At 41.0% G+C, this 15,934-nt stretch overlaps 1 protein-coding gene across 2 annotated transcripts in view; it reads right to left on the reverse strand.

The window, feature by feature from the left end:
* The window catches only part of TMF1 (TATA element modulatory factor 1), a 36,832-nt gene continuing 20,898 nt past the window's right edge, over nucleotides 1-15,934 (reverse strand). For both annotated transcript variants that reach the window (XM_018555431.1, XM_018555433.1), the window contains exons 6-17: nucleotides 14,322-14,464; nucleotides 12,487-12,653; nucleotides 11,877-12,033; nucleotides 11,148-11,240; nucleotides 8,929-9,085; nucleotides 8,072-8,264; nucleotides 5,965-6,034; nucleotides 5,784-5,876; nucleotides 4,943-5,062; nucleotides 4,611-4,763; nucleotides 2,939-3,064; nucleotides 1-376 (exon numbers count right to left, since the gene is read on the reverse strand). In XM_018555431.1, the coding sequence (XP_018410933.1) occupies nucleotides 233-376; nucleotides 2,939-3,064; nucleotides 4,611-4,763; nucleotides 4,943-5,062; nucleotides 5,784-5,876; nucleotides 5,965-6,034; nucleotides 8,072-8,264; nucleotides 8,929-9,085; nucleotides 11,148-11,240; nucleotides 11,877-12,033; nucleotides 12,487-12,653; nucleotides 14,322-14,464 (1,616 nt within the window). In that variant the 3' untranslated portion in view covers nucleotides 1-232. The remainder of the gene's footprint in view (nucleotides 377-2,938; nucleotides 3,065-4,610; nucleotides 4,764-4,942; nucleotides 5,063-5,783; nucleotides 5,877-5,964; nucleotides 6,035-8,071; nucleotides 8,265-8,928; nucleotides 9,086-11,147; nucleotides 11,241-11,876; nucleotides 12,034-12,486; nucleotides 12,654-14,321; nucleotides 14,465-15,934) is intronic.

Consider the following 15,934-nt stretch of genomic DNA (forward strand, 5'->3'; position numbering starts at 1 on the left):
CTAGGTGGAGATAGGACCCCACTGCACACAGAATATAGAACTCTGTTTGGGGAGGGAGCTTCTCTCTAAGCGATGGCTACAAAGCAGAAGGTCATTATAAACATGCGCAGAATAAAACTTTTCTAATTTACACCGATTATTTTTACAAGATAATTACATATTAAACATATTACCAGTTAAAACATTTTTTTGTCAATCTACAAATGTGTTTTGGTTGGCTCTATACTTCAAATCAATTCATCTGTTGCTGTAAAAGTTCATCGATTTGAGTCTTGTACATATTTTTTACATCTTCTAAATCTAGGCGCAATTCTTCTGCCTCCTCCGCCTTCTCGCCGTACATCTGCAGTATGGTGTTGTATCTCTGGTCCAAGTCCTGTAACATTAGGCACAAGATTACCATGCTGGTACTAAGAAATCTATATACAGGTAGGCTGGTGCTGTCAGAGATCTTGTGAGCTGATAACTTCCTGTGCTCTCTACCTGTGCTGAATGTTCAATTACAATGTTCTCTGACTATGTAGCCACAAAGACACAAAAGGATAAGTGCAGGGGGTTCTGTAGTCCGATCTTGATTATGTTGTCCTTATACAGAAGGATGAATGAGTGTTGTCTTCCTAAGATGAGATGGTGTTAAGCCTGGCCGAAATTCGCATATGTATGCTGATTGAGGGATGCCAACCGAAAGGGAGCCGACAGCGGCACCCTCTGTGCGAATTTTGTCCAGTTCATGAAAGGACTGGCCAAAATCTGCATAATGTATTGGCCATACATTATGCGAATTTTGGCAAGTTCTTCAGGAACCGGACAAAATTTGCACAGAGGGTGCCGCTGTCGACATCCCTCGATCAGCTGATCAAAGGAGCCGGACGGAAAATATTTCAACAGAACCGGCAGCCAATGAGCTGCCGGATCTGTTCGGGTATTCTGATAGAGGCCAGTGGCTGCTGTCAGAATATTAAAAAAAGGGATCAACGCGCTCGTATTACTCATGGAGGAATCTGTTCTATTTTTTTCGTTCTGCCCGCGGGTTGAACGGATAAAAATAGAATAGTATATGGCCAGCTTTACTGACAAAATCACCAGGTGTGTGGGCCCACTAACGCCTATTATGGGTAACACAGACTTTGCACAGGGCCTGGAGAGTAGAAGGTTTTTGAGGTGGGAGACTAGAAAGCACTCTCCAATGATGCAGGCTATTAATGCTGCAGGACTACACCTTCTATTAGCCCTCGTTCCCACCTGACCGTTTTGTAGCACGTTCTACGCTCGACGAACGCTCTACAAAACGGTCAAAAATATAAATTGCATTGTAGTCAATGCCCTCGTTCCCACCTTGCCATATTTCCGCCCGTCCCTAATGCCCTACAAAACGGCCCACGCCTGAAGAGGTCCCGGGACTACTTTGGGCCGTTTTGTAGGGCGTTTTCCATTGGGATACAGCCAAGTAGCCTACGGAATCGCGTGACTTTTTACCGCGAATCGCGGCAAAAAGACGCGCATATTACAATACGCCTAGGTGTGAATGGGGCCTTAGACCTACTTCCACTGAATAAACAGAATAGGGGCAGATGGTTTGAATACCTACAACTCAAACATTTTTATTGATGCCTGTGCTCGCAATAAATTGTATTTAGAGATTAGACTCCATTTGAGGAAATCTATCTGAATAGGGCAGGGAGTAAACATATGGTATCTAGACTATATTTAACATTTTATTGACCCAGATGTATCCGATGACCCCGTATTATATTAAGGACTGGGAACGTGAACTGGGACACTCAGTGAACAGAAGGAGGACTGGAATAAGGTTTTGTACTTAACTTTTAAATCAAGTATGGAGGTTAAAACACAGGAGAGAAATCTCAATATACTAACAAGATGGTATAGATGCCCAACAATAGCACACAGAATGAATCCCCAAATGTACTAAGTTGTGTTAGGAGGTGGGGAAGGGAAGAGGAGACAGTGCTACACATATGGTGGTCATGTCAGCAGATAAGAACATACTGGAGATTCATTTTTGAGATAGGGCGCTACCTGACGGGATTATGTATGCCAGAGATCTCGGAGGTGGCACTGCTGTCAATGCATCACGGCCCATTAACAGAAATAAAAAAAGGGCAGTAATCCCACAGTATCCCCCAGGTGCGGGGAGTGGGTAGCTGAATTAAACAATACTATGTGTATGGAGGAGCATACAGCCCGCCTTCCATGTTAGGTACCGGTTTGTGGAGAAGTGAAGACCTTGGATGGAGTATATTAGCTCACCAGAAGTCCTGGAATATTTGTAGGGGATAAAAGTAATGATGTAAAAATTAAATACCCAGGCCTTGGGTGATAAACATATTTGAGGATTGTTATAAATGAACCAGTTTTTCCTTTTTTATTTATTATTTTTTTTAGGGAGGGAAGGAAGGATGGAGGGATGTAAAGATGTTGTGCAAGTGCAAGGAATATAGAAGTCAATAATTTTTTATAAGAATGAAGGGTAAAAGATATGACGAAGGTTTTCTGTGTATAAAATGATGATATTGTGATGTAAGCTATGAGTTGATATTAATAAAAATAAATATTCTTTTAAAAAATTAAAAAATCATCACCAGGTGAAAAAAAGAAGACAAGGAATACAGCCATCTAAGAATTGGTACGGCTGCAATATATAAGATTTGTGTCTTTGAGCTTACATATACTTTAAGAATGAGGTGACTAATGCTCAGGATTTACATCTGGCATACTGAGTGATACTGTGAGAGGTAGGGGTTACAGCCCAAGGCAAAATGAGGAGATGGGAGGAGGGATCAGTCATGCAAGCTGGAGCCATCTTTATTTATAGAACAGAATACAGTAACAACTCACCTGCAAATCAATGTGGACTATAACTATTTATAAAAAATTGGAGCCCTTAATATGTTACTCACAACCCAGGTCTTCTTACCTTCATCTGAGCCCGCAGTATGGGAATCTCTTTCACCTTCTCTTCCAGTTCATCATTTAAATTGTTCAACTTCACAACTTCTTCAGCAAGTATAGAGCGAGTTTTTTCCAAGTTCCCGATTTCAAGCTGGAAGTAAAAACATTACAGTAAGGAATTATTGTTAGTGGGCCACAATGAGTCACACATACCGAAAAAAATACACTGAGGGAGATTTATCAAGCAAAATAGCAACAGAATTAGCTGCATAACAAGTCAGGCTGCCTCTTATTCAGTAACACATTCGATCCAGGAAATCACAGTGAGCCCCAGCAGATGTCCTAACACTTCAGTTTTTTTTTTATAACCAATACATTTTTATTGAGGTTTTACATAGTACAAGACAACATAACAGCATAAGTAAGGCCCTGACCAATTACAGTGACCGAGACTGCCAGGTGGACATAAAGAGTATAAGTTTGATAAGAGGCAAAGTGCATCTTAAGCACATAAAACAACAACAGAACATTCATGTAAACTACGTATTAAACATCAGATATAGTGCAGACAGCATCTTGATGTAAAATAGGATAAAAAAACTTTCAGCAATGGGCCAGTTGTTTTTTTTTTAAACCCAACAAAGCTCAATTAGATGCATATCAGGAAGTTTTTTTGGCTGGACATACACTGTTAGAATTTCTGCTGATTCACAGGAACCAGCAGGTAAATTGTTTTGTAAAAGGACAGGTTGTTACAGTTTTCTTCTTTTTGGTACAAAACAAAAAGAGAAGAACACAGAAGAAAAAGTCACAAATGATGTAGCCCACAATTTGTACAACATAACAAAACCTGGCTTACAAGAATACACCAGGAAATGCAGTCATCAGTTATTTGTACAAGTATCTGACATTTGGATATACAATATTTTATGGAGGTTTACTATACACTTTTTCCTATAAGTGCTAATAATTATACTACAAGATATAACTAATATGCAATAATAAATAGATAAATAATTTAAAAAAAAATAAAAATGCATTACATTCACAATATGGTTTTCTTATATAAAGTGACAGTATACTCCGGAGTTAAATCTTAAAAATAGCATTCAAGTACCTAAACTATTAACAACAATGTATTTTATTTGTGTATCACTCGGCTGTAGATCCTCAAATCATCTCTGAATTGGTGCTGACACTGTCCTTCCTTCTAGAGGGTGGCTACTTTTATTCCCCATGGTTCCTGTGCGAGTTGTAAAGTAGCCACCGCTCCAAGCAAACGCCCGGGATGGACTACAATCTCACATTTTGTTATCCAATTAGTATTGAGATGATAGTCTATCACAGGAGTGAGATTGGAGCGGTGGCTACTTTACAAAACACACAGGGACCATGGGGAACAAAAGTAGCCACCCTCCAGAAGGAAGGACAGTGTCAGCACCAATTGAGAGGATCTACAGCCGAGTGATACACAAATAACACACATTTGTGTTAATAGTTAAGGTACTTAAATGCATTTTTAAGATTTAACTCCTGAGTTTAGTGTCACTTTAATTTGTTGGTGCTTGGATAAAACAGGATGTATCTAGGACCTCGACATATATTTTTAAAATTGCAAACAAAAATTCATTTATTTTATTTTTTTTAAACACAGACACATTTTTTGAAAGTCTGTAAAGTCCTGGAAAATCCAATACCTGAAGCTGGGCGATCTCGCCTTCTCGTAGTTTTAGCTGTGACTGTAAGTTTTCAATGACGCTGGAGCCAGCGCCCATCCGCACAGCATCGTAGAGGTTAGTACCACTGATAGACATGGTCATCGATCCATAGAGGTTGTCATGAGACTCATCCTGGGTTAAACAAAAAAAAAAAAAACAAGGACAGAAATTAACACATCAAGATAGCAATAGACAAAAGTAAAATATAGATAATTACAGTACAGAGAGAAAAAAAGTCTGAGACTTTATTTGGGATTTTTACAGTTTGACACGGAACAAAAAACAAAATAGTATGATTCCGTTTTGCTTACCTGGACCAAAAGAGACGTCTGCATACCAGTCAGATCTACCCCGCTAACTGAGCTAGATCTGGACAGTGTTGGAGTGGGAGTGCCTGGTTCTGCTGAAGGTAATCCATAAGACTTACGTTCCTTAAAAAAACAAAACACATTAATTAAAGAGAGAGAAAAAAAACCTGAATAACGATTATTTATTAAACATGTTGTTGTGGAACACAGTGTCCCTGAATTATTCATCTGTCATATTACTTACGGTGTGCTAAAGAGGTTTCTCAAGCACTATTATTGCATTGGAAGTCATCGCTTGAGTAACTTTTGAACAAACCAATACTGAGAAAATGATGGTTGCCGCTATTGCTGACTCCCTAAGAATACTAGTTGTCTTTGCCTTCAGTACTTTGAGTTGTAGATCTGGAGCATGCCGACTAGAAAGTCATTGCAAAGTCAAAACTCCTGATCTACATACTTAGGTCTATGCCTCAAAGTGCTAAGGCTACAGAATCATCATAACAACCAGGCAGTTAGCATTTTTCAAAGGTAGGTCAGCAATGGACAATTTAGGATTTGGTGAATCACAATATTGCAAGTGCTTTCCTTTACATATGTTTTTGGCACAGAGTGTGACCTTCTATGAACTGTAACTATTGCCATTGTTAACCTCTTCCTACCTGCAGTACAAAATTGAATGACCGTATTTAAAAAAGTAAAATCTTTTTCTTTAACATTTTTGTGAGGATTAAAAAGTTAACAGATGCTGCTAAATTTGGCACGAGCATCTAGGTATCAATGACTTCTGGCCATGAAATGGTTATTAAGGGACCTTTGCCTTGTGACACACACATGTGCATATTACCTTCTCTTTCACAGCTTCTTGGGCTAGCAAGACCTTCTTCTTCTCCTGCTCCACCCTCATCTTCTCCATCTCCAACTGATTGGTCAGCATATTCTAAAAAGCAAACTCCACAATATAAAATACATGACAGGAAAGAAGCAAAATGATGAAAAGAGACATGAATAACCAATTATGATCTAACCTTTTCTTTTCTGGCTTCTTCAACCATTTTCTTGTACTCCATCTTTAGATTTTCCAGCTCCACTTGGTTTCTGTAGGACAAAAACAGTTTATGGTTAGAGGTTTTGCTCACACAGGGCTTGGTGAACAAATTGCCTGGGAGCAGTAACTATGTAACTATGTAGGTCACGTACATTCTTGCAGCCCTTATAGAGGTTCACGGCATGCAAGCATTGACCAAAAGCTAGATTAGCAACATGCAGTCTAACGCGTTCTATGACTGCCATCTAGTGTTTGATATAAGGAAGTGACCACACTGGCAACAATGTCTTGAACTTAGCAAACAGCAAGAGACATACATGTAATATTTTGCTTGAAAGGAGTTTATCAGCAGAAGAAACTTTGCATGTCTCTTCTGCTAAAAACAAAATCCCTTTCCCCATCTCCTAGCATTTTATTGCCTAGTATAGATAGGCCTGTGCATTGCAATCTACTTTGCCAGCCCATTCCCGCCAACTATAGTATGCAGGGATGATGAAACTCCTATGTACATGCACAGGAGTTACATCATCAGTGACTGCCCAATGGCGAAAGACAAGAAATTGGTACCTGCAGGAAGACTGGGAGCGACAGAGAGGGACAGTTCTGACCTGCTGGGTCTGTAGAAGGCAAACTGCCAGAAGAGCCGGTCAAAATGTCACATAGTGTCAAGAGCAATGGATCTAGAGTTTGGCTTTATAAAAGACACTTTCACCTGCCCATTCAAGGCAAAGTGACAGTTCCTTCTTGTATCCTACACTCCCTAGTAGGGATGCACCGACACTGTTTTCTTGGTATCGAGTACTGATATTTTTTTTCCGATACTCACCAATACCGGAAGTCCCATTAAGGAAGCCAGACGGCTTTTAATGACTCGCCGTCTGGCTTCTTGCTTATCGGGGAAGCCGGGCGGCGTGTAAAGACTCGCCAGCCGGCTTCCCAATTAGAAGTGAAGCCCTCTCCATGCTTCTCGTCACTAGGTGACGAGGGAGCATGGAGCAGGCCAATCAGGAAGCCGGCCAGCGTGTAATGACTCGCTTCCCTGCTTCCTGATACCGGAAGCAGCTGAAGTATTGGGCGAGGCATCGGAACACATGGGCGAGTACTCGCCAAAATACTCGGCATCAGCACCGATACTAGTATTGGTATCAGTGCATCCCTACTCCCCAGCAAGGAATACTTACCAATCTGTGCTTGCTCGTCCACCCAGAGTAAGCTACGGTGTTGTTGGTTAGTGTCAAAAATAACCTGGGTGGATGGTATCACTGCCCCACCAATGCAAAGTGTTCAGGTCCGGTGACTGGCTTCTGAAGCCAGAACTTTTTCATATGCTCCCCCACACCTGGAAGCCTTTTTCAGCTACAGCAAGGGACTGCTTAGGTGGCAAGGGAGCACGGATGGGCAAGTATAACAGTGCCTATTAAAAAAGTTATCTTAAACGAGCACGCAGCAAATCAAAGTCAGGGAAAAGTGACAATTCTTTATCTTTAAACTTGTTCCAAGTCAGTGACTCAACAATCTAAAGCCAAAGCATTTGCATTACAGCAACTGGAACTGGAACTAGCAACAGCCAACTGAATCTTTATCTCATGGCAGGCACTTTCAGCTTTCAGTCTGTAACCTGCACTATAGAAAAAAACATGGAAGCTCACTGGTTCCTTTTGACAGCAGCTCCATTACTGCTCTTTCTTAAAGGAGAAATGCTTAAAACATAGTGCACGTATTCTTTTTGCCACTTTGCTCTGACATAACCGATCTCACCCTCCCCATAAACAGATGCACACTGCCCTAGATCCAACGGCTGCGCCGCAAGTCTTTACTGTCCTGGACATGCCTGCACATTATAGCCCCACATAAGTCTATGGGGCTCATCTAACTTTGTCTCTGAAGACAAATGTGGAGGTGCAGCCGGGACAGATAGGAAGAAAACAATCCCCGAGGCCACAGCCTTCAGATATCAGTAAGTATACATCTGTGGAGGTGGACGTTGAAATTAGTTAGGTCAAGGCAAAAAGGATAAGTACACTTGTCCTTTAAAGAAACCTTTCACAGTCAAACTCAAACATTAAAAGTCAGGTCTCTCTACATACCTGCTGTGCTCTTCCTCCATCTTTGATAGCCTGGACTTCTCCACCTCTAGTTGAGCCTGCAAGCGGCACTTTTCCTGCCGGAGAAGACTATTCTGAGACTCCATTGCTGATATTTGTATCTTTATAGACAAGAGTTCCTCTGCAGATGCTCTTTCTTTCTCCACTGCTGATGCTAACCAAGTCTGGGATTCAGCTATGGCAAAGAGAGGAGTCTTGGAGTTACAAATGGTCTATGAGGTTAAAGGAGAAGATGATAATGAAATATATAATGATGCATGATAAACAATCTGCTGAATTATTTTAATCCATTATGAAACAAATGCAGTGGTGCGGGGGCTTCCTTTAATACAAACCAGTCATTACCATCCTCTCTCAGCATGCATGTTGACTGGTCTTGTATCCTCCCCTCTGAAGTTGTCCACAGCCAGCCTGTATTGGGGTGAAGTATGCTGGGCCCCACCTATAGCTTTGCTTTCTGCACATGTGCAGCACAGTGACTATGCCACTGTTATTTATATATGGAAATATCCGGATCTGCAGAGTCAATCGATACATGCAAAAGTAGATTTATATATTTTGTGGCTATTGAGGAAGAGAGATTTAAAGCTCTGCCTGGAGTTCAACTTTAAGCATTTTAATTTCCTGTGCAGTGGGGTACAGCCCACAAGGAGAGGAGCATGCTTTTCTGTTTTTGCTTAGTATACGTCTTCCTACAAAACAGGTTTATATCCCAGATGTTGTCTTGTTCCCCCAATGAACTCTTTATGAAAAGGGCTTTATGATATAGTACAAAAAGACCCCATATGTAATGTGACCATCTGTTTAGAATTTAATGGTAGTGTGAAAACTGTTCTTACTGAGTCGATCAGATAGATTCTTCTCCAGTTTCTCCCAGGATGCTGTCTGTGCAGCCAAGGTGGCTTGTAGGTTCTCGATCTGACGCAGCAAAGGTCTGGTGGCTGAAGTGACACTCTGACTCAATTCCTGGTTCCGAGCTTCACCTTCTTGCAGTCTCTGCCACATTTACAGTGAAAACTTAATTTCATTTTTCAAATATACTTAAAAGAAATGTTTGCAAGATAGGTAAATATATATTGCATCACTCTAATTATATACACAAAATCTTTATCTGCTATTCTTTGCTTGCGCTGCTTGCTACCCATCTCCAGTTATACAGGAGTGGCGGATCTAATCCAAATAACAGACATTTGCATTCAGAAATACATTGGCTGCCATTGCGCCCCTCCTCCTTAAAATACTAGTTTCCTGGTTGTCTTGCATCCATATTTTTTGAGCCACTGACCCAGAACAAGCATGCATCAATTAAGTCAAGCACGAACTCCTGATCTGTAGGCCTGTGTCAAGTCAGTAAAAGAAAGTGAATTGTGAACCACTGAAGCCATTGAAACAGAATGACAGCCAGGCAGCTAGTATTTGCTAAAAGACTCTATTGAAATGAAGGTTGGGGGCTAAACATCTATATACACAAAAAAATGAATCTCTCGGGTCTCCTACCGCAAATATTCAATAGAACTAATTTTACCCTCTATCGGGAGATCCTATCGAAAAACATGTGAAACTATATGCAAATATGTATCAAAATGTAATCTCAAAAACTGCATAATATACCGTATTTTTCGCTCCATAAGACGCACTTTTTTCTCCCCAGAAGGCGGGCAAAAATGTCAGTGCGTCTTATGGAGCGAATGTGTGAGAGCTCCCTCGTCCCTATCGCCCGGGACATGCAGTTTCAGGAGCGTAGTTTTTTTGTACATTTAGCCCTGCTCCTGACAAGCAAAGCTAAATGCATAGTGTGGAGCCGCCACTTGTTTTCATACAAGTGAACTTATTAGATCACTTGTAGGAAAGGAGCAGTGGCGATCCTGTCCGCCCCGGTTTTCTGGGTCCCCCGCTCCTCTGGGGAAACCGTGACCACGGCATAGAAGCTCACCAGAGCCCCTAGAGCAGACGAAGAACGTCCGTTCTTCGTCTGCTCTGTGTGATCATTGAGACCGTGGCACTGTAATCACATCGCCACTTGTCTCAGCTGTCACTAACTACAGCTGTCAGAACCCTACCCTCCCTGCGCCCTATGGTCCGGTGCGCCTTATGGAGCGTAAAATATGGTATGTATACAAAAGCCAACAGGGGAAGTACTTGATAAGTACTTATCAACTTTCATCATCCTTGTACGGCCATACGTTCAATTGACGTCCCGTTTGAAGTTTTGTATCGGTTGGGATTGATTAGATGTGCGTCCTGAAATCATTCAACCCTCCAAGGTAGACTGAAGATGTTGAATCCTTTTCTGCAGTATTGCCTTGATCAAATTCTCAGTTGTTGGACATCTATGTTGATGATATAGTGCTCCAAGGACTTATTTTGTCATTAATGATATGATCATCCTATGTGGAATGTATAGACAGTGGAACAACGCATTAGATGATGACTTGTTGCAAATAGATCTTCAACACCGGATACATTGTTGGATTCTTGAGACTTTATAGCCACATGGATTATCAACTTCTATCAACCAAGATTGGGTGAATCATGAATATTATTTGATGTTGATTATACCACTAGCCATCAGAGGGGTTGAGAGCTTTTTAAATGATTTTAAATGTTTGTATACATGTAATATGCAGTGTTTGGGATTACATTTTGATACATATTTGCATATAGTTTGACATATTTTTTCGCTCTTTGATAGAATCTCCCGTTAGAGGGTAAAATTAGTCCTATGGAATATTTGCTAAAAGAAAGGGCGGCAATGGCGATCATCGTAGAGCGTGTTACGTTTTTAAAATATGTATATATTGTTAAAACAATTAAAAACAGACATTTAAAAAGGTAAAGTTGCTTCTTACAGTGTCAAAATACAATAACAATATTCCTTTCCGATTGTATGGGAGCAGTATTTTTTCTACGGGCTGAGGCAGGCCAATAGAAAAAAAATCAGCCAATGACAGATAAAGTAAGTAAGTGGATTTTTGCACCAAGTTTTTACAGCAACCATCTAGAGCTGTACAGAGAAATATTTTTTGCATGTTTCATGTCTTGGTAAACTGCAGATCACCTGTTGCAGTTCTGCAATTTCTTGCCGCAGATAATCCTCCTTCCTTGCTGCCTGTTGCTCTGCTCTTTGAAGGGCAATTCTTAGATCAGTCACCTGATAACAAAAAAGGAAGAAAAATCAGATTTCAGCCACAAAAAAAAAAAAAGAACATTTGTAAAATGGATGCAAGGTTGCTACAAGTTCAGCTGGAAGCTGAAACAAACGGTGTCTTTCCAGCTACTGGTATACTACATATTCCACTGGAGAAATACTGTGCAGGAATATGAAGTTTCACAAATGCTGGGCAATCACAATGTGCTAATTCATTATAGAACTCACAATATTGTTTTGGCTTTACTTCTCTTTTCCGTCACAGAAGTACATTTACTACTAAGTCAGCATATAGCAGGCTAATGCCTGCAGTGTCCCACGCTGGCTCTTAGTATTGGTAGGAGTATTTTTTACTCTTCTTATACTTCTCCTTTAACTGGCCAGGGCCACTAGCATGGATGACCCATGGTCCCAAAAGACTTAAACTACTACTTTTGTGCCTGCAGAGGTTTAATTTAGGTCTATATGAATGTGAGCATCCAATTGTCAGCAGAAGACAACAACAGACAACACAGATTCTGGTAAACATTTGGCTCCAATAGATAATTCAATAGCCTGTACAGAAAAACAGAGCATGCTGTGAAAGAAATGTGTCTAAAAAGGATTAAAAACGAATCATGTGACGTTTAGTTTACTCGCCTGCATCGCCAATGCCTCCTGCTGCTTCTGTGTCTCCTCTTTGGCTTTCTCCAGTGCAAAGCACATTTCTTCTTTTGCTTTGATCTCGCAGCTTAACGCCACTTCCTGAGCCTCGCTGGCTTTTGTAGCATTGGCCTTGTGCAACTCCGCAAGCTCTCTGAAATAGTAAAAAGAGACACGCTTCTGAGATTACCAGGGTCAGCAGACGAACAAGACTATAAAGCACCTGTCTGAAAACCTTCTGTCACAGACCCTCAGTAGCGCTGTGCTCTGGGGCCAGACTGCAGCCACAGGTGACCAATACAAAAAGTAATTCTAGAAGAAGTAATAGCAATGAGCTGCTGAGAGCTCCTTCTAGAGGCTGATCTACAAAAAACTCTGCATATATAAATTATATCTAGAGCCAAAATGACTTTTTGCTTTCCCTGTTCCATTGGTCAGATTCCCCTAAATTTTCCTGTCGTTAATTTCCGGAACAGGCAAACAATTTTGTTAGTAAGGCCATCGGAGGTACCTCTGCTTGTGTCCTAGTAATCAATTTTGGATGTCCTATTTGTTGAGTATCAACAACAACAAAAAATGATTTCCTGACATTGTCTTGTTTCCTTACTTGTAGGAACTGTCCAAAGCAGATTGGAGGCTGCGGTTGTTCTCTTGAACTTCCTCCACTTCAGCCTGTAGTCTTCCCACATCCTTCTCCTGCCTTTCCACCATGCCGTTCAGCTTTCTGATGTTCTCCCGATGCTGCTTCTCCAGCTCTTCCTTACCGTCTAATGTCTGCAAGACAGATATTTCTTACTGCCTAAAACTAATACCACTCCAAAGCCCTAAGCCAGGATTTTCATTGGAAATACTGTCAATGATTTGAGCCCATTATATAAAGATACATATGTAGGCTCTTTGTAGGCCGAACAGCTTATGCCAGCTTATCATGGTTCAGTTTTGTGTTAAGACACAGGTGGTCTTGCAGAATAACAGAAGATAATGTAAATGTATTTTAAATGGTCTGGATATCTTGCAGAAAATAATAAGATGTGCAAAGGGGTATCTGGTACCCTGTGCTACTCTTATGTCTCGTGTGCCATCATTCCCTTGACAAACTGTCCTGATTCAAGTGCATATCTGGGCAAATTAAAAAAAAAAAAAACAAGGCTGGCAGGAACAACAGGTATTTGCAATCCTCTTAATGAGACAGAACATAGTGAAAATTCTCAGCACAAAAAAACCTAATTATTCTGGTTTCAACATCTCAGGTTTAAAGTCACCTCTGCAAAGTGTTTTCCTTATCTCTAATCTATCTGAGTTTCCAACTTGGATGAGCCTTTAGACATCCAATCAGCAGTGAGAGCACCACAGGAGCCGGAGGACATAGAAAATTATGTAGTGGATCCCTCGTCTCCTCGGACATGACGGCCCTAATTACAGATGTACCATATGTCCTTATTTAGTGAGCCGTAAGGGGCAGAAAGACCATGCTGCCAAGTGGAGTGAAATAGCAAATGGTCCAAATAACCCACAAAATGTATGTGCGTGGCAGATTTTGAATATCCGGACAGTGGAGAACATTTTGTGATTTTTGCTAATAACCACTAGTGGTAACCATTAAGGCCCAGTAGAATGAATGGCATATCTGAAAGTCTCGAGATTCCAAAAGTTGATTCTGGGAGACTTAGAATCATGATCCAAAGGTTTCCCAGCAAAAACAATAAAAAGACAAGTTTACATTTTTGCTTACACCATCCACGGTGTGTGTATTTTTCCTGGACAATATACTACTGGATTCAAGTGGAGTAAGGAGTACTCAAAAATGGAGTACCCATAGTTCATACTTTTGCTGGGTCTACCTACACACCTCAAACTGAAGGGACAACGGCGTATTGTTAAAGTGACAAAGGATTTTTTTCCCCTCCCCCCCCATGTTAGTGTAAGGACTTACCTTAAATGATGCCTCTTAATCCGATCATCATCTTCCTTACTGTTGTTTTTAGCTGTCCCTCCAGCGCTGGGTGCGGGTCTCCGATCCAGCGCCGACTCCTCTATCCTCCTCTTCTCTGATGTCCCACGAAGTCAGTGCGGGTGCACGTTGCTCCATAGACTTACCTTGTGTCTCTCCTCGTCTCCCGGCCGACCATCTGAACTGCGCATGCGCCCGCCCGAGAAATTTTCAGATGTTCGGCCAGGAGCGCGTGGCAAAGACACAGGTAGGTTTAACCCTGTTTCAAAACTTTTTTTAAAAGTTTTTGCATATACCTACTGCTAGCAAGTAGATGTATGCAAAAAAAAGTTGAGGGTTTAATAACCCTTTAAGGTGCACTAAATATGTTTTTTTTTTTCTTCTGTCCAGGCATACAATTTAAAAGTAAAAGAAAGAAAGAAAAATTAGAAGAGACATGGCCCTTCACTTGCTGAGAAGACAGTACAAATAAGGGGGCTGCACAACCTTACCTGCTTTAACAGCTGCATTTCATCCTCCAGCTCCCGAATCTTCTTTCCCTGTTTTGTGACTGTGTGCTCGTGCTCCTTTTCCTTCGCTCGCAGCTTTTTGATGATATTAGAATTGTGCAGCTGTTGTTTAGAAAGCTTCTCCCCTGTCACAGCAGGAAAAGTTCAGTTAGGTAGGGATCAAAGAGCTCTATCAGTTGTTGCTGCTAACTGATGTATGACTGCTGACATTTATAAGTCTGCAAAATCTCTGCTGAAATCATACCTGGCTTGTTTGTTTTATTGGTAACAGAACTGGTGAAGTGACATTGTACTGAGGACACTGAGAAGTGAGCAAATACTACTTGCTGAAAAGGATGATTCTGCACTAACCACACACATAAAATATACACTGAGTGGCCAGATTATTATGACCACCTGACGTTTGTAGGCAAATTAGCTATAATTTCGTACTGAAGTTGCTAGAGGGCCAGACCATTATAAATAGGGAATCAGGTTGTTTACCACGACAGTAGAAGTGATTTTTTTCTGAAGATACGGGTAAACAACGCGATTTAACAGCCTTTGAACGTGGGATGATTGTTGGCGCTCGGAGCCATGGAGTGAGTATCAGCAAAACCGCAGAATTCGTTAAATGTTCAAGAGCAGCTGTTGTTAGAGTGTTTAAAGACTGGACGGTCAGCCGAAAATCTGGGTCTGAACGTGTGAATTGTGGCCGTTAGCGACTAGTCAATGTTAGGGCAGAACGGAGACTGGCAAGGCTGGTACAAGACAACAGAAGGGCAACAGTGCAGTGCCAGATTCCTCGCATCACCTTTCAACATCTCGTGGAGTCACAAGACGGCCCAACAAAGTAATCTCGTGGCCCAACAAAGTACTGATGGGGTGGTCATAATAATCTGGCCACTCAGTGTATAAAAGGGAAAAGTCAGAAACTGTTACCATACAGAGTTTATGTCACAAAGTATAGGTAATATGTATATAGTTTTATTTCCTGAGTTTTAAATATTTCGCCTGAGCTTGTAGTGAAATAAAGTCTTTGTTGTGTTTATCACTGTGGAGGGGAGTGGCAGGCCCAATGAATTGCAAATAGGGCTGATAATCAGGTTTTTCCTGAGCCAAGACCCTTTAATCTAATAACAAGTAGACTGGCCAATCGTAGAGAGGGGTGTGGAGTTGTAAAGAGGGTCTTGGAAACCCTCCAATCTCCAGTAGGCCTTGGGAGGCAACCAATGGGAGACTTGTCATGCATCCCTATGGACACGAGGGGTATATTAATAACTGGAAAAAACAGCTTGGCCTCTTTTCACCAGGATGGGGCCTCATGTGACGATTAATGGGTAACTATACATATAATCTTTCCCCCACTTAACTGTATGTCTGTTTGTCGGTTAGATACCAATGTCTGGGTATTTGGCATGTTTAAATCTTTTCTTTGTATGTTGTAGTTAAATAGATTGTTGGTTCATTGTATTTAAGTCTTGATACTATATACCAATAAATTCTGTTATTGTGTTGAGCTCAAAAATCTCATGAATGAATCCTTAGAATATTATACCTGTAAGTGTGAATGCTTATATAGCGGTTCATAACTTAAAATAGTAATTCAGGTAACA

This window comes from Nanorana parkeri, unplaced genomic scaffold (assembly GCF_000935625.1).
Source record: "Nanorana parkeri isolate BGI_ZX_2015 unplaced genomic scaffold, ASM93562v1 scaffold196, whole genome shotgun sequence".
Taxonomy (NCBI): domain Eukaryota; kingdom Metazoa; phylum Chordata; class Amphibia; order Anura; family Dicroglossidae; genus Nanorana; species Nanorana parkeri.